Source organism: Grus americana, chromosome 1 (assembly GCF_028858705.1).
Source record: "Grus americana isolate bGruAme1 chromosome 1, bGruAme1.mat, whole genome shotgun sequence".
NCBI lineage: Eukaryota > Metazoa > Chordata > Aves > Gruiformes > Gruidae > Grus > Grus americana.
This window is the reverse complement of record NC_072852.1, coordinates 129113786-129136650: the sequence shown is the minus strand read 5'-3', so window position 1 is coordinate 129136650 and position 22865 is coordinate 129113786. Positions and strand designations below refer to the sequence as shown.

At 36.2% G+C, this 22865-nt stretch overlaps 1 protein-coding gene across 2 annotated transcripts in view; it reads left to right on the top strand.

Moving 5' to 3' along the window:
• IL1RAPL1 (interleukin 1 receptor accessory protein like 1) overlaps positions 1–22865 on the top strand; it is a 764969-nt gene that overhangs the window by 415490 nt on the left and 326614 nt on the right. For both annotated transcript variants that reach the window (XM_054844310.1, XM_054844318.1), the window contains exon 3: positions 615–894. In XM_054844310.1, coding sequence (XP_054700285.1) covers positions 615–894 — 280 coding nt within the window. The remainder of the gene's footprint in view (positions 1–614; positions 895–22865) is intronic.

Genomic DNA, 22865 nt, shown 5'->3' with positions numbered 1-22865 from the left:
TTCTAGAAAGTCAGGAATTCCAAGTAAGATCTGCTTAACTTCTTCTCAAATAATCCCTTAAAATACTGACAGTAATTTTCCTGGCACTGGCTTTTTTGCTTATTTGCTCTTATTGTTAAAAAAATCTCTTTTGCTTTTTCAAATCTATCTTGAACTTTCACAGTGTTTGGTTCAGGCCACAGCTCTTTGTCTTAATTTCTTCTGAGACTAATACCTTCATTAATTTATATGGTTACCCTGAAGGTATCTGATTAATGCATTTCATAGATTGTGACACCTTGTGTACCGCATGGCCTCTGTATTGCACTAATGTAACTCCGGTATTTTGTAACTGATCATGCTGGAGTTCTCCAAATGAAGAAAAGGGCAATTGCTGTTACCTCAGAAATTATCAACATTTAACGCAAAATATTTTAATAACTCTGTTCTGCATAGACAAGTACATGATGATAATGGTGTGAAAATGCAGTTAATTTTTCAGGGATCAAAGAGTGCTGCTGGTCACTCAATGGACCTTTTCTCAAATGCAGTGCTTTCCCACAATAAAGGTTGCTGTGTGAATAGTGCTCTCAGAAACCTTTGATAATCTCTTGTCATTTTGTCTTCTCTTTTAGCTGATGGATGCACTGACTGGTCTGTGGATTACAAGAAATATCAAGTTCTAGTGGGAGAACCTGTTCGTATAAAATGTGCACTCTTTTATGGATACATTAGAGCTAATTACTCCCTAGCCCAAAGTGCTGGACTTAGTTTGATGTGGTACAAAAGCTCTGGACCTGGAGATTTTGAGGAACCTATAGCTTTCGATGGAACTAGAATGAGCAAAGAAGAAGACTCCATTTGGTTCCGACCAACGGTGGTACAAGACAGCGGGCTCTATGCATGTGTTATAAGGTACTGTATTTTAATCTATTGCATTTTAATTAACCAGAGATGAAACATGGTTCTATTAATAGTGAGACTTTTGTGCCAGAGGAACATGTTTTCTGAGCGTGTTCCTTTTTCTTCTCCTCCTAGTACTCCCTTCCCTGAAGTGTTTCATGCTTAAGTAGAAATTACTGTTGAATGTCTTTAACATTTAAAATTGTTTTTTGCATAAATCTAGGTCATTTATAGAAAAATCCAAAATTTATGAGATGGGTGGGACTGGATGCATAAGTCATGTGTTCCCGATTCTGGTTTAGCTCTTACAGTCATTATCCTAGAGTAAAAAGTTTCTTTTTCACATTCAGATTTAATTTTATATGGATTTTATGTAATGATTTAATTTAATTCACTTTTTTCCTATTAAAAAATGTTATATTGATGTAAAGTAGATGCATCAAGGAAAACGGAAGGTGACATTTCAGCATTTTACAGATATATATCCTCTAGAATCACATCTGGCTTAACCTGATAATGGAGACTGGCTGCCAGATATTTTCCAAAGGCATTTAACCTTCTGATGCATCAAGCTTTATCACCATAACTTGGACTAGATTCTGCTTCCTGGTTTCTGAAACAAGTGTTCAGCTGCTTTCTGCATCTTTAAAATGGCTTGCACTGAGATATTGTTTCCATCCCTTTGCAGTCAAAAAAATCATCTAGGCACTTTCATATTGTCTCACAGCCTTACACTAGATTTTCACTAGATGTGAAATTATGCAAATTAGAATTTTTACATAAAAAGTACAGAGAATCACTACTAATTGTTTAAAGGTTTGAAACAATTCATTACTGCAGTTAGTTGAACAGATAAAGCAGTGTTCCTGTCTGTCTGAATATCTATAAAAATGGTGTTACTGCTCATACACAATGCAAAGAGTCAAAAAGAAGGTAAGGCAACTGAGCAGGTAGACAAGGAGCACACAATGAAGCTATTCCGATGTTGCAAGGAAAATAAGAATATTATTTTACCAGCAGCTGGAGATATTTAATGTCTACCACTTTTGGGGTTTATTTTTTGGTGGGTTTTTTGTTTGGTTGGGTTTTTTTTGTTTGGTTTTTTTTTTGTGGGGTGGTGCAGGGGGGAATGCCTTCTGGGTTATGTGTGGTGAAGGAGATTTTTACCAGATGCTGTATTTTTAAAAACATTTGTTTTTTGAGCTCTTTACATAATCTGTGAGACCTTTTATATCACATCATTTGTTCAATAGCATTTTCATCATGGTTCTTCTGATGGCAATGGTTTTCTTTAAAGAAAAACACAAATATCTACACGTTACGCTACCTAAGGAGGATACTTAGTTATTTTTAGGTTAATATTTTTTCAGTTAAGTGTATAACAGTAGTCATGAAAATGGCAACACTTTGGTCAATTATTTCATAGTGTTATGTAAGATAACATAATTAATCTCTGTTTAGATAAATAAAACCTTAAATATCTGATATTACACTTTCCAGCAAGTATAGATAAATGTTGAACTTAGATAATCAGTCATACTTTTAAAACATGTTTATCACGTCAACCTGTATTCGTGCTTTTTATAAATGGATTTCTTTATGTAGAGGTAGGTAAGGGCATGTTCTAATCTGCTTTAAGCTACATACTGCTTTTTTAGCACTTGCTTAATTTCAAGCTGTCAGTGTTTATACATTGTAGATTGATGATAGATTTTAAAAAATACAGTACTAATTAGTTTGTGATCCCAAATACTCTCATGAATAGTTACAAAGCCTTTCACCTTGAGGAGACCCACTAGAGTAAGGAAGTATTTGTTAAAGAGTTGGTACTAAGAAGTCTGTGCTTGTTATATCAGTGCTACAGTTTTAGATTTGTTGGATGGAACCTTTCAAGTGTATGATCAAGATGGTTATCATTAGAAAACACAATCCTCATTTCAGTATCAGAGGAATATACTCTTTTATGTGTGTTTTGTGCATACAGTCAAAGGTTACTTTCAAATAGTTTTGAATGCCCATTTAGAATCAAGTTTAAAACTTAGTAGTTTATTTTCCTGAGATAAACATGTATTTGATACTTTAATTACTCAGAAATATAATGGTTCCTTTTTTCCCCTTGTTCCTTCAGATTCTTACATTATAAAATTATTATCTTGACCAAAAAAAAAAAAAAAAAAAAAAGAGGCTGAACTGACGCCATCTGGCAAAATTATGTACTCTATCTGTACTTCCAAAGTTATTACTACAGAAATATCTAGAAAAGCCTCTCACATCAAATAGCTGTCTACTGCTCTTTACTAGTCTTCAGTGTCATCACTGAAATCAGAATACTCAGCCTCGCTGTCACTTTGTGCTTGGATACTGGTAGAATGTACCAAAGAATCTGGAGAAGGATTAGTGAACAACATCTGTAATTTCTTTCAAGGAACAAAGTGAAGATTTCAGGGATGGAATTTAGATTTTTTTTTCTTACAGGTTTGAAGTTTTTATTTATTTTAATGACAAGGGCTTTAAAAGACTTCAGAATAATGTTATAAGCTATTTTAGTTTTGAAGACCCCATTGAGAAGCTCAGTTAAGAGGCTCAAAATTACCTAGTAGCAAATTTATGTTTAGTGTTATGCTTGCAGTAACTTGAGCAGGAGAAGAGGGAGAAGAGACGTACCTGCGAGGTAATGAGAGCAGGCAGTAAAGGGCAAACGCGCAAAACCAGAACTGCACTTTGAATAAATGGCTCTGCCTAGTTTTTATTTCAAACTTACTTGGAGGGGTGGAACAGTCCAGTACTTACTATTTTCTTTGCTCAGAAGCTCATTTCTTCACAGTTCTGTGCCTTTACTACCTGTGCCTACAGTAAGGAAGAGAAATATATCTATTGCACGGGACGTGTAGAGAACATGTGCTGGAATGGACTGTATGGCACTAAATAGACAATATTAAAAGGGCAGTTAGTGGACCAACTAATTTCTACAGTGACGACATTACAGTAGAAACTTTCACATTTTTAGTGAAATTAACCTATGGATAATGGTGAAGGCTGGCTCTTTTTCCTTCAGAAGCAAAGAAATGACCTTCATCCTTTCTCACTACTGTTCACAATACTCTCACCTTTAATTTCTTATCCCTGCTTTTCTTCCTATGGGAAGCTGGTTGCCATAAAAGAATTGAGAAAATCAAGACTGAGCCTTATTATCAAGGCACTGCTGCACACCCATAGCTGGAGAAGAGGAGATGGGCAGCTAGAAATAGCTTTTAGCTTACTACAATCAATACAAGGACTGTGAGCTGATTGGTATAAAATGTATGGTCTTATACCCTGCTTTCAAGGAAGAAACTAATGTAGTTTGTTTCAGATACAGCACTGCACCGTTCTCCTGCAACTTCTGTGTGCTGCAATTTTAAGGAAGCGGAAGGTAGAAAATATTAAGTCTTTCAGTGCATGTCACATCACACATTTGCTTGTTGTTTATCATATATGGGCAGTAAATATAACTAGATAAGCTGCACAAAGAATTAATATATATATTCAACTCAAGCTCCCAGAAATATATGTATGTATATATACCTGGTATAACAGTAAGTACTTAAGTAGTTTCTGTCAAACTTTCTGCCTCCTTTAATGTTGCAAAAAAGCTGAAATATCGTTCCCGTCAAACTGCCATTTCCTTCATATTTTCATCTTTTCCCTCCCTGCCTGGAAACTTCTATTACAGTATCTTCATTAATGGCCCAGCCTAACATCAGCTCAGGTCACTGGGGCCCGAGAGGAAGGCTGTATTGGGATTGATGCTGAAGCGCTACAACGGGTTGTATTGCAAAAGACGAAATAGGTTTTTATGATGCATTCAGACAGAGTTTTGCATTGATATGTCAGTTAAATAGTATCTAGACATCATATTTATCACCGCATACAATGTATGTAGCAATTCAGACATCCTTCTGAATCTGAATATGCTCTTACTAACCACTGACTTTGTTGGTTTTAAAGTCATGTTTTAAAGTGAGGTTGCTTTTACATCTGTGACTGGAAATGCTCACTTTAGAGCTAGAGGTAATGTACTTTCCCTTGTAGAAATCAGTTTGGACATAGAACATGTAACATCTTCCTTTGTCTTACATTTGTCCTTAAGAATGATGGTAGTAGGACCTACTTACTTTTCTGTGGTTGAGTCTTTGTGCAGACTTATGTGTTTGGATGTTTACAAACATTAATTGCTTTCGTGAGCTGTAATCTGTAGTGCAGAAAAATGCATACAAGCAACTAAGTCCTGTTCAGAAACATGAGAGTGGCTATAAAGTAAGCATAAGCTCCAGACAAAAATAGGTAAGAGTAGAAGTTTAAATAATGCATTATAAATTACATTACAGATTAAAAACCTTCTCCAACTTAAAATAAATTCATTAGGTACTTACCAGCCATAAAAATACTGCCTATAGTTCAATGATATTCAGCTTTGAAGGTTCAAGTTCAGATGACTGCCAGGTTCAAACTGGGAATAACAGCAACTGTGGGGATGGTTCAAATGTATTTGCAGCCCCAGTCAGTAACAAACCTGAACATCTGCCCGAGAATCTTTAACTGTTTCTATCAGTCACAAGCAATCTAGCATTTTGGACAAAGAGGTAAAGACTGAAATATTGAAGCATATAGAATTTTCTAGGTTTACTTCAGAAGGAAGGAAGGAAGCAAGCAAGCTTTAATCTTTGCTCCTTATCCGTATTTCAAATAACTCTGCTCACCTTCACAGCAGTTGTCTTTTTTATTTTTGTATTTACACATAGGTATGCACATGCATCCACACATACAGTCATTATGTTGCTGAATCACAGAACTTCCCTGACATAGTTCGCTTAGTATATGAATTTTATTTAAGACAGAAATAAAATAGAATACCTTTAGTGATATTTTAAATGAAAGAACATTAATTTTCTCTACAAAATTTTCAACTAAACTGGCTTCAAATTATTTTTGAAAAGTATCACAGTGTAGGATAATATACAATATTACTTTCCCCCCCCCCAGGCATGTTTGGAAACCTGCTGTGAATTTATGAAAAATAGTCCTTTATCTTAATCATGTAAAAATTCATTTTAATTGTAAATAGCATAAATTTCTTCTGCTAGGTAGGATGTGTTCCTCTGCTAATCATCTTTAAATACAAAAAAATTGGTTTACTGTAGTTTAACAGATCTAGTTTTGAGAAATCTTGTCAATTATAGCTTAACCAATGAAACTATTTAACTGTTTGTTTATGTAAGGCTAGTTAAAATAATTGCAGTTATATGAATGATGCATTATTGTCCATACACAGTTATTTTGTGAAATAATCATGAGATTAAAAATATGAAGTTTAAAATAACAACATAAGCAATTTATTTTTAGAGAAAATTCAATAGTCTTTAGTTTGTTTCTTTGTTTGTTCTTAAAGAGGTTGTGGACCCTAACTATTACCTGCAGTAACTTGTTGAATTACCAGTGTTTTTTCCTATATTATGAATCACAGAATCACAGGGGTTGGGGGGGACCTCTGGAGATCATCTAGTCCAACCCCCGTGCTAGAGCAGGATCACCTAGAGCAGGTTGCACAGCATCGCGTCCAGGAGGGTTTTGAATCTCTCCAGAGAAGGAAACTCCACAACCTCTCTGGGCAGCCTGTTCCAGTGCTCGGTCACCCTCACAGTGAAGAAGTTTTTCCTCATGTTCAGATGGAACTTCCTGTGTTCCAGTTTGTGCCCCTTGCCCCTTGGCCTGTCGCTGAGCACCACTGAAAAGAGCCTGGCCTCACCTTCTTGACATCCACCCTTTAGATATTTATAAGTAATGATGAGATCCCCTCTCAGTCTTCTCTTCTCCAGGCTAAACAGCCCCAGCTCTCTCAGTCTTTCCTCATGAGAGAGAGATGCTCCAGTCCCCTCATCATCTTTGCAGCCCTCCGCTGGACTCTCTCCAGTAGTTCCCTGTCTGTCTTGAACTGAGGAGCCCAGAACTGGACACAGGACTCCAGATGTGGCCTCACTGGGGCAGAATAGAGGGGGAGGATAACCTCCCTCGACCTGCTGGCCATGCTCTTCTTAATGCACCCCAGGATACCATTGGCCTTCTTGGCCACACGGGCACACTGCTGGCTCATGGAGAGCTTGTTGTCCACCAGGACTCCCAGGTCCTTCTCTGCAGCGCTGCTTCCCAGCAGGTCATTGCCTAACCTGTACTGGTGCTTGGGGTTATTCCTCCCTAGGTGCAGGACCCAACACTTGCCCTTGTTGAACTTCATTAGGTTCCTCTCCTCCCAACTCTCCAGCCTGTCAAGATCTCGCAGAATGGCAGCGCAGCCTTCTGGTGTGTTGGCCACTCCTCCCAGTTTTGGATTGTCAGCAAACTTGCTGAGGGTGCACTCTGTCCCCTCTTCCAGGTCATTGATGAATATGTTGAATAAGACTGGACCCAGTACTGACCCCTGGGGCACACCACTAGCAACAGGCCTCCAACTAGACTCTGCTCCGCTTATCATAACCCTCTGAGCTCTGCCATTCAGCCAGTTCTCAATCCACCTCACTGCCCACTCATCCAACCCACACTTCCCAAGCTTACCTATGAGGATGTTATGGGAGATGGTCTCAAAAGCCTTGCTGAAGTCGAGGTAGACAACATCTACTGTTCTCCCCTCATCTTCCCAGCCAGTTATGCCATCATAGAAGGCAATCAATCAGATTGGTCAGGCATGATTTCCCCTTGGTGAATCCATGCTGACCATTCCTGATAACCTTCTTTTCCTCCACGTGCTTAGAGATGACATCCATGGATGAACTCTTGTTCTTTTCATTTCAAAAAGAATATGTATTTCTCTGTATGTCATTCAGTTGGTTCCTAAAACCCATACATTGCACATAGCCATAATACACAATTGTTTAATGCATTATCAGAAATCCTGAATCTAGAATGTATAAGGAAATCTGTGCTTTAGTAAAGAAAACATTGAACAAAAAAGAAATACAATTAATTTTTCATATACCTTGTGCAAGCAGCATTTCTTTATCATCTTGAATAATGTAAAACATTTTACGGTACCCACCATTTTCAAAATCTTTCTTACTGTAGGAAGGGCTTTTACCCTGGCCATATATACTTATAAAAGTTTTTATTTATTTATACAGTTTTTACCAATTATTATCTCCAGAAAAGAGTAATTGTTCTGTTTCCAACTAGATGTTAAATCTGAATAAAAATCAAAAACAACAAAAAAGAGAAAATATTTGAAAATTAAGCCTTACAACAGTTTATCTTACAAGTTCAAAATCATGGTATTCCCTAGATCTGCATGGGATCCTTGGTTACATTTAATTGTGTTAGTAACAAAGAAATCTGACAATGGATGAGAGAAATAAGATTTCTTAAAGGAGGACCAAATGTGCTAGCAATACATAGAAATAACTCTCAGAACAGCCTGCTATTCTATTAAATACTTTAAGTAAGTATCATCACAGTGGTAAAGTAATTAACAGAAAAAGAGCACTAGAAACAGATTTAAAATGACTCCAAAGTAGTTTAGAATGCAGATTTGCAAGTGTTTGGTAACCATGACAAGGAATCTGTCTCTCAGGATGATCAAGGTTTGATACATCTCCTTTTCAAATGTAAGCTTGGTAGACTAGCCTGACATCCATGAAATTTTTCACCGTGACTTACTTAGGGATGCCTTGGTGAGTAGAAATAGCCTTCAGGCTAGCATTAGGAATTTATACAGGTTGAGTTTCGGGAGCTTACACTGTATCCTGTACAGATGGAACGAGAAGTTGCTAGTTCCTAGAAATAAATGAGATCTGGGATTTTCTTGAAGTTGATGCTTGTTGGACGCCAGGTGATTGAAATCTGCTCATTCTCCATTCCCCGTCGTCCTGACACTGCAGGAGGTCACCTGTCTGACATTAATGTCTTTATTCTACATGATAAATACCTTTCACGTGCATTAGGATAAACCAAATGCCTAACAGTGAAGAGATGAACAGGTGAGTACAGGGTACTGCTTCTCATTGTTAAGCTGATATTAGCTATGCATAAATTCCAGTGTTTGTTTGCTATTTGCTTGGCTCAGTGAGAACTTGACCCCGAAAAATAAACAAAGCATAGTGACGAGTAGATAAAGGGGCAACATGATCTTTACAGTGCGTAGAGGTATGATTTTAAGAGAAGAGTCTTGGTGGACTAGATGTAGGCAAGTCTGAGAACTAAGTTAGTCCAGAGAATTGTTTTAGGTAAGACTTCATTAAAGGATATGTTAATTTATGCCAAGGGGAAAATAAGTAATGCCCGTATTTACACAGAAAATGGCAAAGGTGTTGATATTGGAAAAGAAGAAATTGGTGTATTTAACTAAGCAGAAGGCTTTGTTAATATCCCATTTTAACAGCTTTGAACTTACAGAAATGTCATAGACAATGCTTGAGGAGAGAACTGTTTGAAGAAATGCCTTCTATGTGACGCCAAGTTTCTTTTACTACTAATTCTTTGTTGTTGAGAGATATGCTGAAATGCAGCAATGTAAAAAATAACTTTGACTATTGCTTCCACCATTTTATTAGTTTTGTTTTTTGTTTTTCCCAGAGTACTTTTAGCAAGCCAGTTTCACTTGTCCTTTGATTATCAAGGTTCTTCTTGTCACAACTAAATTAATATTTCTGATCAAAAAAAGTAACACTTCAGATCTCATTTCAGTACAATAGCAAAATATGACTGTAATGTTCGGGGGGGGGGTTCTGTAGCTGTAATTTAAGAAGGGAGTCTTAACATGTAGTCAGGTTGTATTAATATGCATTGTTTGTAGTAAGGAACACAGTTTCTCCTTTGTTAAAAAGAAGACAATATTTTGTCCATTTTACACTTTCCTACTAACTTTATTCATCTTAGAAAAGGACCAAAAGCCATGTACCAGTATGGAAGAGGTGACTTATCAACTGCCATTTTAGCAAATGTGGGAGAAGGGGAAAGTACAGATAAAGTTAATTCTATATAATAGATACTTAAATCAAGGGTAGATAATTTTCTTCCAGGCACTAGAGAAAATGGAAGATAAAGGCAAAGAATTAAAATGACTTGCATATATTTTCAAAACAATGGTTTCAATTTTTCCTTTGTTTCCAAAGTTTGTTTATAGATGATTTTGTTATTGTTTCCTCTAACAGAATTAAAAAAAACCTAAGTTGTATAGCTAGTAATAATATGAGCCTCCTACCTTTTGTATGGTCATTTAAGTTTACTCAACATCTTAATCTGAAATTGTATTTTGAATCTCTGTCCTGCAAATGCTTACCTCTGTGTAGATAAACAAACTGCCTGTGGACATCAAATTCAATTTAACCATCTAGACGCTAAATAGCTGTATGAGAGTTGTTTCTTTAATTCCCATTTTTCTCAGGTCAGAGAACAATTTAGCTGATGTTAAAATATAGCGAAGACTTGATTCAGTTACACAGGGATAGGTGTCTAATACTGGTTTAGAGGCACCAGGAGCATTTCCAAGATGTTTGCAAGGGAATGACATACATGGCACTGGATCTGGAGGAGGATCAATGTGGGATACATTTGATCAAGCCACATGCCGCTACGTGCCCCCTCTTACGTAAATAAAATGAACTTTTTGTGGCTTTTCAGCTAAACCATTTGCTAGACTCCATCAGCCAGACTGACAGTTACAGTACAAGTTTAGACATAGCACACAGGTATATAAATGTAAGTGGATCACAGAACTGAAATGTCTTAAACTGAATCCCAGACTGAATTAACTGCATTTGCATATTCATATCATATACATTTAAATGCACTGGGCAATGTGAAAGTTAAGGGACATATCTCTGTACTCAGTGCTATGTCATGAGACTGACATTTTGAAATATTAAACTCATTTCAAGAGTCTATAATGTAAGAATGTAATGTGATTGAATTAATTTATAATCTAAATTCTTCTGAAATGCAAATCTAAAATAGTGGTTGAGATTCCTAAAAGTCATCAAAATGACTTAAAAGCCATCAGTTCAACAAACAAGACTCTTTCTTAGTAATTAGATTAACATTACCAAGGTTTCTACACAAAGAAATATTACAAATGCTCCTTTAAATAAAGGAAAGAAAAGCAGCAGCTGATATTCTTTAGTCAGACTCCAAGAAGCATCAAATGTTAGATGATCTGTTGTGAAGTCTTGCATGGCTTTTTCAGAAGGGTTGAATCTAAAAAGGGTGTGTGTGCGCCGTGACCCAGCAAGGTTACAAATACAATGGGGAGACTGAAGACAACCTGCCTGCTGACTACTTTCTGGTGCCACTATGGTAGGAATGAGTAAAGATGGGAAGAAGGTGGTGTTTTCAGGATGTCTGGAATAATTTGATCAACCCGTGCTTCCAACAACAATTAAACTATTTCCCCACGAAGTTTTTTCATGGTCCTTGTTCTGATCCTTGCTTGTCTCTCCTCTCCCCTCATAAATCAGAGAAAGGCACCCAATATTACGAAAAATGAAGAGGTTGTGTGGTCCCCAGTGTATAGAAGATTGGAAGGATGGAGGCCTCTTCCCCTCTTTCTCTTCTCTCCAAGCTTCTCCTCTAGTTTGATCAAATCACAAAAAAAATCCTCTGACTTCCTTTTTATCTGATATAGGAAGAATGGAAAAACATCTTTGTTACAAGTCTTCAGGCTAGGAGTTTTAGTATTTATCAAGGAGGTGTTCATGTGTGCTATGGAAAATTCATTAAATATAAGAGAATGGCATGGTTATAAAAGTTTAAAAAGAGAAAAATGTTTGGGTGGGTTTCTCTTTTTCAAGAAAATTTAGCTGCAAATAGGGTGGACATTTGGAAACTTGTTATAGTCAAAACAAAAACACTGAAAGGGAAAACTGATAAAAATATCAATGAAAAATAAGTACATTGTAGTAAAATAAAATGCATTTTTTCATTTAAATTTCCCAGCATGTCTAAAGGATTTTTTTTTTTTTTTTTTTTTGCCAGTCCAGGAAATAATTTTACTGAAATTCTGGCTCCTAGACAAAAGCACTAGTAAGAGATTTTTCAGGTGTTATGTGGTTTGGGTTTTTCATTTGTTTGGGTTTTTTAGACCAACTTCTAACGGTAATATTATTGTTCCAGAGAAAATCTTAAAAGGAATGAATCATTAAAAAAAAAAAAAAATCCAGGAACTGGACAAAGCTTATAAGATATCTCTCAGCTCATGCACACAGCTCCAGATTTCTCTGTGTGGTTTTGTTTTGGTTTTTTTGGGGGGTGAATAGTACCTGGTTCTCATTAGCAAGCCATATGAAAGAAAATTAATCAATCAGCTATGCTATCTGACCAAAATATAAAGTTTTAAATGTAAGACCAAGTAAATAATAATAATAAAGGGAATAATTGGGAGGTTAAAAAATTGTCTTGATTATTTTGAGGACTCATCTCACTAGTTTGGAACACCAAAAAAATTGTGCCTGTCCTTTTGGAAGAAAAATACTATCTCTCATCAAAAAGACAGGACACCGTGAGTTGCAGGGAAGGGAGGGAGATAAACAAGTGAAGAAATTGAAGAATAAATGTATTAGCCCATAGAATCTCGAAGGCAAGCTGTCAATATTCTCTTGTTGGAAAGCCTTGTTCTGACTTAATTTTGGTTTGCTTGTTTTTTCAGTCTCTGAAGTTTTAAAGAAATCCCTCTGTTTCTCTAATCATGTCTCTAAACAATTTTTAAGTAATCATATTGATGAAGCCTATGGATTTTATCTATTTTTACTGTGGAGAGGGTTTCTTACATAGAATTGTTTTAAACAGTGATGGCTATTAAGATGCATTATCCCTGCTTTTAAGGGTATCTTCCAATAGTCACAGATGGGTTTATCAAAATTTACTAATCTGAAAGTCTACTAATAAAAGCAGAAACTTGAAATTAGATGCCAAGGCAAGCCTCTGTTATACACACACTTTTTAATCAGCTATATATAAAAATTATGTCATATATAATAATATATATAATTATAAAATACTACTATGGGAAAGACTATGCATCATTGTTCTGCTAAAAATGACGTTTAGCATTTATATGGGGTTTTTGTTTCTTAATCAAAATGTAAATTAGATGCTGCCCATATCACTGAGATGGTATAGTTTAATAATTAACACTCTTGCTGAAGAAAACTGGAGATCCAGACCCTCACGATATTTACTGTCTTGAAAAAACAATTAATGGATGTTATTACATTTGCATATTTCCTGGGATTGAGAAAGAAGAATATTTGGTTTAAATATTTTTAAGTATTTTGGTCAATAATAATTTGTTTTAGTAGCATCCATTTGCAAATGTTCATGTCCATTAAAGTATGTGTGGATAAGATATTTGACTCAAAACAGTTCATGATCTCATTATGAGATAGCTGATAGCTGGTGACCATGGAGGGAACTGAAGGAAAAAAGCAACAGATACTCATTTACGCAGCCTGTATGTTAATGAAATATTGCCTTGGAAACGTAGGGCATGAGGAGAAGCAAGTTAGTTACTGAGTCTGGCAATGTCAAATAGCTGGTTTTCCATAGAAGTGCTGATGCACATGAATCAATAGTCTAGTGTGAAGAGGGTAGACTACTTGGAGAAGTCATGCGAGACCTCAAAGTGACTTCGGGTTTGATGTGCTAGAAGTAGATAAAATGAGATCTTTTAATACCTAAATCATTTGGATTCAAAGAATTTTACTCTTTCTTTTTCTATTATGATAAAGTCAGAGTTCACAAGTAAGCATAAGATAAAGATCCATGTTTGCAATGACCATAATTCATAATTAATTTTTTCATCATTTCCAGTGGGGACTGTAGAATGATGAAAGTGTAAGTCTTTTGTAGTAAATGTATCCAGACTTGATGGTAGTCTGAAATTGGTGAATTTACAACTTAATTTTTTAATGTCTTCCAGACATAAAGTTTACAAGCAGATTTAGCAAGCAAAAATTATTTGTAACACTGCAAATCACATTGTGCAGATATGCCCACTATAGAGGAAAACTAACGACACTTGCATATTTGGTGCTTGCTTGGTGCTGCCATCTATCAGAGTAACATAGCCTGGCGCTTGCTGCTTTCGGAGGGGATGAGGCTGACCCAACAGATCTTGAGGTATTTAATTGCGGAGGCTGAGAAGATGATCAAAGGTCAAGATTGTCTCTGTAATCTTAATTCAGCCTTTTAATGCAGGAAGCATTATGATAGAGCCTTTGAGTGCTAAACTTGGACTTCATTTAGAAAATTAATCAAGATTGGACCGTGAGGAGGGCTCCTGTTTTCACTTATAAGAGTTAGTGTGTGCATGTAAATACACGCACAAATATCCATAGCTGCACCAGCATACACATACAAATATATATATATATGTGCATAGCCAACCAAGAAAGAGAAATAAAGGCAAGAAGGGATGATCTGAATACAGATGACGAGGACATGCTTGAAAACTGGATTTAATTTTTGTCTGTCACAGACTTATGTGAGTATGGCCAAGTCACTGGAATGAGTTTGGTCTTTCTCTTTTTGGGGTTGCACTGTGGATTCTGGCCACTCTTTCAGGCTGCACTGAAAAGAACACCTCTGAGGCATTATTTCAAGTTTTTCTGTGAAATAATGCTAATAATAACTATGGAAGTTAAATTTGTCAATGAGCAGAAAATCTTTATAATATGACCTTTCCATGATTTTGGCATTTATTTTTTCAGCCTTGCATGCTAAATCTTAACATAAACTATTTAAAATATATGGCAACAGATAAGGAGATAAGATGGCTTTTTTTGTTTTACCTGGTTTATCTGGATTCATTTTCATACATACACCTGTTGTCTGACAGTGAAAAAGATCCCAAAATTTTATATTTAATGCAATCATGTAATGAAATTTAATTAGAGGGTTTTACGTAAAAATAAATAAACTTTTTTAAAAAGTAGTCTAAAAAAGAAATTTAAAATGATTGGGTTTTTGCCTGATATGTTAGGTTGCTTTATGATAGCCTTGAAGAACTAAAAACGCTTTTGATTTGTTCTCTTTTCAGTTATTTACAATACGCAGGGAAAAGAAAAAATAATGGGCAGTTATTTTATATTTTATCCCCCCCTTTCAAACAAGTCTTTCCACTTTCAAGCACAAGGTAAACTGAATAGGTTTAGCAGCAAGGGATAATCAACTACACAATCAGCTTCAATTCTGTGATGTTCTTGAGTTTTTTTAAGATCAAGTTGGCTGGCTTCTAAGAGCAGAGTGTACAGATTAAAGTTCATCACCTTCAACTGTGGGTTATTAAAGTGACAGAGAGATTGCTCAAATGAGCACCAGTGCTAATGCCTTTTCAGTGATGTTTTCATGATATTTTTGTTATGATTCTGTTGTTGGTTGTTTTTTTCCCCCTGAACTGTCTGTCTACCTTTCCTGGACATTGCAATTAACCCCATCAGATATAAACAGCTTGGTTCAGTGTTTGGTTCCAGGTGTAGTTCTGCCTCAATATTCATTCTAACTCTACTGTGCTTTTGTAAAGTTTTATAACCGAAGGGAATTCTTCTTTCTAATGTGTGGCACCTAGCCTCAGGCCAAGGCTGGGTAGGTTAGGGATTTTTGTATGGTACTAGTCAGGCTTTGGATTATCTATTTAATGCCCAAATAAGATGCTTATCACAAGTCCCTGAAGTGGAGGGGGAGAGGCAGAAGGAGAGAGGCAGGGGAGAAGTACAACATAACAAGGCGTCAGCACTGTATCTCTTGGTCTCGCTGTGCGTTGCAGCACCTAAAACATTTCCTGAATAACTGATGGGACAATATTCCAATAAAGGCTTGTGGAGAACTGCAGGAAGAAGCGTTGGCAGTCATAAGATATTAGGAAAGATACAAGTGATTTTCGTTCTATAGGAAGTCAGCCTCAGCCAGGGCCTAGGGGAGAAGACAGAGGGATGATCCAGGGAGCGAAAGTGTGCAGTTGGTATCAACAGTTGGAAAGAGGAAGAGTGTGAAGATTTCTCTGGCACTTCAAGAGAAATCTTTTCAATGCTTATGGGCAAAATTTAAGAAACTACAGGCTTTCACCTGTGCATAGCAGCTGCCATTTACCCCATATCTAGTTCTTACTTCATCTGTTAACTTTGTGCTCCCCCATTCAGAAAGTTGGCTTCAATAACTGTTGCTTTTCTTGATCCAGCAAGAACTATTTCTCTCCCCCACAATTTCTAGGAAAAGTCCTTCTGCATTTTTGCTGCCTTAATAACTGGAACTCTTCTCCTTCATGCATGGATTTGAATACGCATATATGTATATTATTTGAAGATAAATACATATTATATATAATAATCATATTACCTGCATATACATGCATGTTCAATGACTTTGAGGCCCAGGTTCACAGCTACCCTCAGTCTAGATGCTGTGAATATTATTCTTACATGTTACAAATAGCAGTCAGTAACCCCCAGCTGTGGTATGTTATTAAATGAGCACATAGTCAAATACACCCTCATGGTTGTGTTTTTACTGATAATAGGTAAATGACAGTCACAGGCAGTTTCTCTGTGTGACATTATATCTACTAAAATAAATGTGTTTCATTGTATCTTCAGTATTGTTTAATGTACGACTATTTATACGATACTTTACTGCCAAAGGTTGAATCAAAGGCATTCAAAGTTGTGTTCATTATTTAGTGATACGTACTAAAAGTAGCTTTGCTAGTAACATCTTTGCTTTTGGCTACAGTTTTCTTGTATTTTTTTCTGTTTGTGGATTCACAGCAGAAAACAAGTCATAAAAATTTATTTCAGCATAATATTTACAATTAAGGCAAATGAACAATAAAACCCAAACCCTTGCCTTTTAATGGAAATGTGCTTCCAGAACCCCTTTTCACTCAGTGCTGGGGGAAAGAAGGTAAGGTGCCTGGACCTCCTTGCTTTGTATCTGTTTAGGACCTGAACAGAGAAGATCCTCAGTCTCAGCAAACCCTAGGTTTTTCTACTGGAATGCAGACCAGGGACATGTGGGATGCAGCGTTCTGCAGTATGTTGCTGCATAACACTAATAAAGTGTAAAAAAATCAGAAGATGAGGCTTCCAAACAAACATCTCTACTCATTTCAGTACAGGAGCACTGGATATGCAATATTCCAGGACTGACATTTGCCACTGCTCCCAGCTGAGCTGGAAAAGAGTATCTTGAGAATGTGCATTTAAACTAATCCTACAGCAAAACCAGGCTTTAACTCTAGCCACTGTTCTTCTGGCTTCAAGGCACCTGAATCTCATTTATATTAGGAACGATTCTTTCCCCAATAAACAAGGGGTTATGCTATTACCAAAGGGCAAAAAATACAAGTACTTTTCAATAGAAAACTGTTCCCTCCCAAAGTGTCTGACTTTTGACTGAGATTCTGACTTCTTAGTCACTGGAAATTGGCTGATAACTCTAGTGAGACCTGGATTTGCAGTTATCAGCTTGTATTAAAAGCTGCAGAGCTGTTAAAAAAATATGAACACGTTCTTTCCATCTATCATGACTAATGTGTTTTCATTTGAAGCATAATTCAACTGTTGCTGGTAATGCCCTTGGAAACCACACAGAGTCTTAACTTGAACATAGGGGTACTCAGTTAAGCAGCTGGAACCCAGAAATTGAGTCTACATAGTTACACATGCAGTAAGCTAAGATTTTTCAGCTGCTCATGCAATCATTCCAAGTAGATGTCATTTAATGGTCACTTTCACTCAGTCAAGGTTTATTTGAGAGGGATTAATCTAAGAGTAGGAAATTTCAGTTAACTCTCTAGTGAAAAGAACTAGCTCTTTATGAATTGTTTTGCTCAAGTTTTCAGGATCGGGTGGAAGAAAGAAAAATAATTTCCCTGGGAGATTGCAGTCAAATATTCTAGTTTGAAAGGTGAAAGGTTAATGAAACTTGGATTGCGCAGTGATAAAACTATATACGAGCTTATAAGGAAATGAAATCCTTTGTATTCAGTTCAGGATATGCAGTAAGTAAAATCGGGACCTGCATACTGAGTGGTAAGATAGAAAGAAAGATGAGATCAGAGCACATTTACTGGGGATTGTACATCCAGAGTACCAAATAAGAAGAGGAAGTGGCTGAGTGGAGGAAAGACTGGGGAAAAAGAAATGTGCTCATGCTATTTAAAGATAATATTGTAATATAGGCACACAGGGTGGCAGGATTAAGGAAGCCTTAATTACTGCATTCCTTTACATCTAATTTTTTTTTTCATGCATTTTAAATCTACAGATTGCATGGCAGTAGAATTGTATAGTTTAAATTTTAATGGGATGTGTATACCTTGTTAAAATTAATATGTCATCGCTGACTCTTCTCTCCTATGAATTTTAGCCTAGGCTCTATAGCACTATAGGTAGAAAAGCTATTAACTAATTGTATAAATTTAACGTTACACAAAATTATATTGAGTCCTTGTCCTTCTTAAAAACTTCTCTGAGATGGTGATGAGATTCAGTGTGCAGCTTTCCCATTTCTGGGTTGCATCGTTCTCTTAGGCCCCCATATAAGAATGAGCAGGGCAAGTGTCCCTGGGTGGGCACAGTCCACGCTGGTGGTGACACTGAGGGTGCGTCTGATCTCCCCACTGCAGAGCGTTGGCTGCTAGATGCCGAAATACCCAAAAGATTTCCTTCACAGTAGCATCGCTTTCAGGTTTGGAAAGCGACAGTCACTTTTCCTGCTGACAGCAATATTGCATTGATCCATTCATCACTGGAAATGAGAAGAAGAATGGCCTCAGATAAATGTGAGATCTACTGGACTGTTATGAAACACTGACAGTGGATACTCCATTTGTGATTATTGAAATTGCTAATTTTTCCATTTGGCTGTCAAGCGAGAACAGCGTGCAGCCTCCTTTATGGGCCCCAGGAACACCCTCTCAAGCTCAAGTCTGTTTGTTATTCAAGGGCTGTTATATCAGAACATTTGTCTGGCCTGAAATATTGCCCCTTGGTTTTGAAAAACTGTTCAGTTTTTCCACTATGAATAGTTTTCCTTATCAGAGCAGATTTTTTTTATTTTTTTTTTTTTTTTTGTGGGAAAGTTTATTTAGAGAATCATTCTAAAACCATACAGGTCCCAGCGTTAGACTTTTTGGTCACAGGGAGTCTTCTACAGGGAATGAATGAAACAGGGACTCTGTTAACCTCTTACTGTTCACCAGAGAGAAAATACCTAGTTGTTAATTAGAGCAATAAACCAGCAGTGTACGTAATAATGTACAATTTGTTTAAAGTGGTACTTTTAAGCTGTACTTTCCAATTCTTTATGAGAAAAATCCTCCTACACTTCTTCAAATCTTGTGGGTGTTCAGTGCATGAGGAAAATTGACAAAGGCCAAATAAAATGAAATTAGCTAAAATAGAAGTGTTTGGATGATTTTTTTCTCCTTTTTTCTAATATGTGCTTATAGTAAAAATAAGACCAACAATATTAATTAGTAAATATCATTTCTGTGGACTTGATACAGTCTGAAAATGTGACTTACACCAGCTTTCATGACAGCTGCCTTGTCAGCGAAAAAAGTAAGAGACATTTGCATGGACAAAATAATATGAAAAAAATATGTTATGATCCAGATTTTTCTGAGGCATTCTTCAAGCACTGAAAATCAGAGTCCCCCAGTCCAACTAGGGCAGAGCAGGCATGGCAGGTGTTGTCTTATATGGGACATCGGGGGTGTCTAAGCACGTATGTCTTACCTCTAAAATGATGGGGGGGGGAGTAAAAATGTGGATGAGGCTCTATAGCAGATTATGGTGTAACATTCTTGCATGAAACAGAACAGCAAATATTGCATGAAAACCTTACTTTTGGGAAACTACGGCGACTCCTACGGTCAGTGTCTCTTCTCAGTCTCATTTAAACGGTGGCTTTAAAGGAGCGATCTGCTTGTGTTTCGTCCTGTGCTGCCACTGAGAAGATCATCGGCATGTGGGACTTACTTGGACCACCATGTTTTACTCTTTCGTGTTTAGAAAATGCATCAAAGAAGTTTAATTTGAGTGACAGAATAGCTATTCACACTGCTCTTGTTTTAGCAGTGTGAAGACTACTAAAGGGGGAGTAATGTTTTTGAGTGAACAGCTGCATGATTAATAATGTTTTGAGCATTTTACATGCGCTAACATCTAACTCTTTCAGATTCTTCAAGAGTTCTATCTGGAAGAGCTGTGAGAGCCACATTTATATTTGTTGAAGCACTGTATATCAAATTTTCAAACTTTTCAAGTTCCAGTACAGAAACAATATATCATTCTATTCATGTAAATCTGAATTGCATTGTGGATGCTATTTCTTTTAAAAGTATAAAAAATCACTGTGAGTAGGATGATGGTTTTGATTTTCTGACACCAAAAAAGGAGAAAATATTTAGTGTAAGGGGACCATCATCTGCTACTCAATACCTTTTATGCAGCAGTTGATAGAAATGGGTAAGGAAGTAATTTTCATATATTTAGAGTGATTTTGATGTTGCAATACAGTTAGCAATCACAATCAAATGTGGGTGATTTATTCATCCTGTACTGCACTCTCACAATTGTTGCAGTTTATTTTTCTATTCTCATTTTAAGTGCTTAAAGGGTCTATTTTTTTCAGTCTTTTCAGCTTCATTAATTAGCAAATTACCACCTCAGTAAAAAAAAAAAAAAAAAAGGGCGTTGACATGCAGAGTATGTTAAAAAAAAAAAAAAGGTCTTTACTTATTTACAGTATTTGTGATCCTGGCTAGGTCATGAACTTTATATGAATGAATGCATTTTGATAAGTGCTGGAAGTGGAAATTACGAAAAAAAAAACCCAACAAAAAAACCCAAACCCAACTATATCTTGTTCAAAATGAGCCAAACTTCCAAAGATCACAAAAAGATAAGGATATTATAATTCATGGGTTTTTTATAATTACTGAGAATTCCTATGTTTACCACTGCATCTCCATATAATTTGGTTTTAGGTAGTCCTGTGAGGAGCAGGGATTTGGGCTCAATCCTTGTGGGTCTGTTCCAACTTGAGATATTCTATGATCTCTGTGGAATTTTCTTCCTATAGCCTTGAAGATAAATATTTTCTCCTCAGGGACAATGAAAATGATGTCTCCCCTTTTTAATCTTTTATGACTCAGAGAACAGGCAGTGTGCACAGGCATGATTATCTTCTGTAAATTCGACAGGTTAGCTTCTTGCTAGCAATAACTGGCTTCAGCTGGAGAACAGACCGACCTCTTCAAACAGTAACATAAAATGTTTCCACTTCTCGGGGGTATGTATAAGGAAGGAGGGAGAGGAGGATATACATGTTTAAAATTCTCTCTCGTAGAATATATATGTTATTAACAGACACTGAAATAAGGACAGTTGCAAGTATTCTCTTCTAGTTCATAGCCCATTAGTTCTTCTAGTATGTAGTACTCTCATAGAAGATAGATGATTTAAGCAGAGATTTAAGTGGTGATTTAAGCAGTTTAGAGATCATTGTTTTATTTAATTGTAATGATTTAGAATAATTTTTAGGGAAACTAAACATATATTGTAACTGTATCTTAATCATGCCTTCAAAATAATTTTAATTTCAGTGAAGAAAACAAAAAAAAAATATCTGGCTAAACATCTAGTAATATATTGTGGGAAAAAAAGCCAGATCATTTATACACTGCTTTTTTGAGTCCAAGTGAAATCAAGAATGCAATATATTAAGTTCAAATATAGTGTAATGTGAAAACAGCTATTTTACAAAACCATACCATGATCTGTGTTTTCCTGCTTTTCTTTATTGTCCAAGCGCTAATATTGCTACCACAATTACAAACTTTAAAAACTAGCAGACAAGGATCTTGCAATTAACTTGAAATTTTCATTTTCCAGAAAGATTAAGTGTGTATTCTAGTCTATAAATATGTAGTTAGTTATTTTTCTTTAATGAGGAAACATTAGGATTTCAGTTGAAATAAAGTATGTACTGAAGTGCACTGGTTGTGTAATGTCTAGTAGAGGTAATTAATAAACTATATTACCTTCAGAAAAGTATGGGGATGAGGTTAAGAACCTTGATAGACAGGCAGCAGTCAGAGATAACACTACTGTGTTAGCACTGTATATTTGTAATGGGTTGTTTAAACATTTCAGTCCCTTCTCTGGCCATTAGATATTTCCATTTTCTAGAGAAAATATATAATTACTCCTGCCAGATTTACATAAGTGATATATTTGGTAGATGATAAATTAGACAGCTGTAGACACTGATTTTAATTCTCATAATGCTGAGTCTCTTCTAAAATGTGAGTATTCAGTCCCATCATATATGCATTAAAACTTCTAGAGTAGGTCATGCATCACAAGTACAGGATAAGGAGCTCTGCCGAAGAGTGCAGTGACAGAAAAGGTCTATGGAGTCATTGTAAATAATGCTCAAACATGAGCTCCTGTTTTGTTTCTACATCTATTACCCTAAATATGTGACAGAGAATGGCAACATCAAGTAGGATGCTTCAGCAGAAGGCAGAACAAGGTTCTGTGGTAGGAAACTTGAGCGATGTGTACTCAGGCTAGGAACAATGACTCATTATTATATTTAAAGTCATTTACTTAATGTTTTGGTGAATTATTCATCCGCTAGAACATTTAAATTGAGTAAAATCTTTATCTTTGTAAAATACATGCTACACCTCAAACAGAAGTTACATTCCAGTACTGAAATAATGCATTTCATAGTGTACATCATGCAAGTGGTTAGCCTACAGGGTTATAGCATGATCCCTTCTGCTGTTAAAAAAAAAAAATAAAATCTTTGACAATGGAATGAAGGGTTTTGTTCCTCAAAATGCACCTTATTAGGAAACATATTCTTTCCTGAGAAGGAGCCTAAAATAGTTATATCTGGGAAACTTAACAAGGATCTTTGACAGGCTTGAAGAAAGTTTTATGAGTGTAATA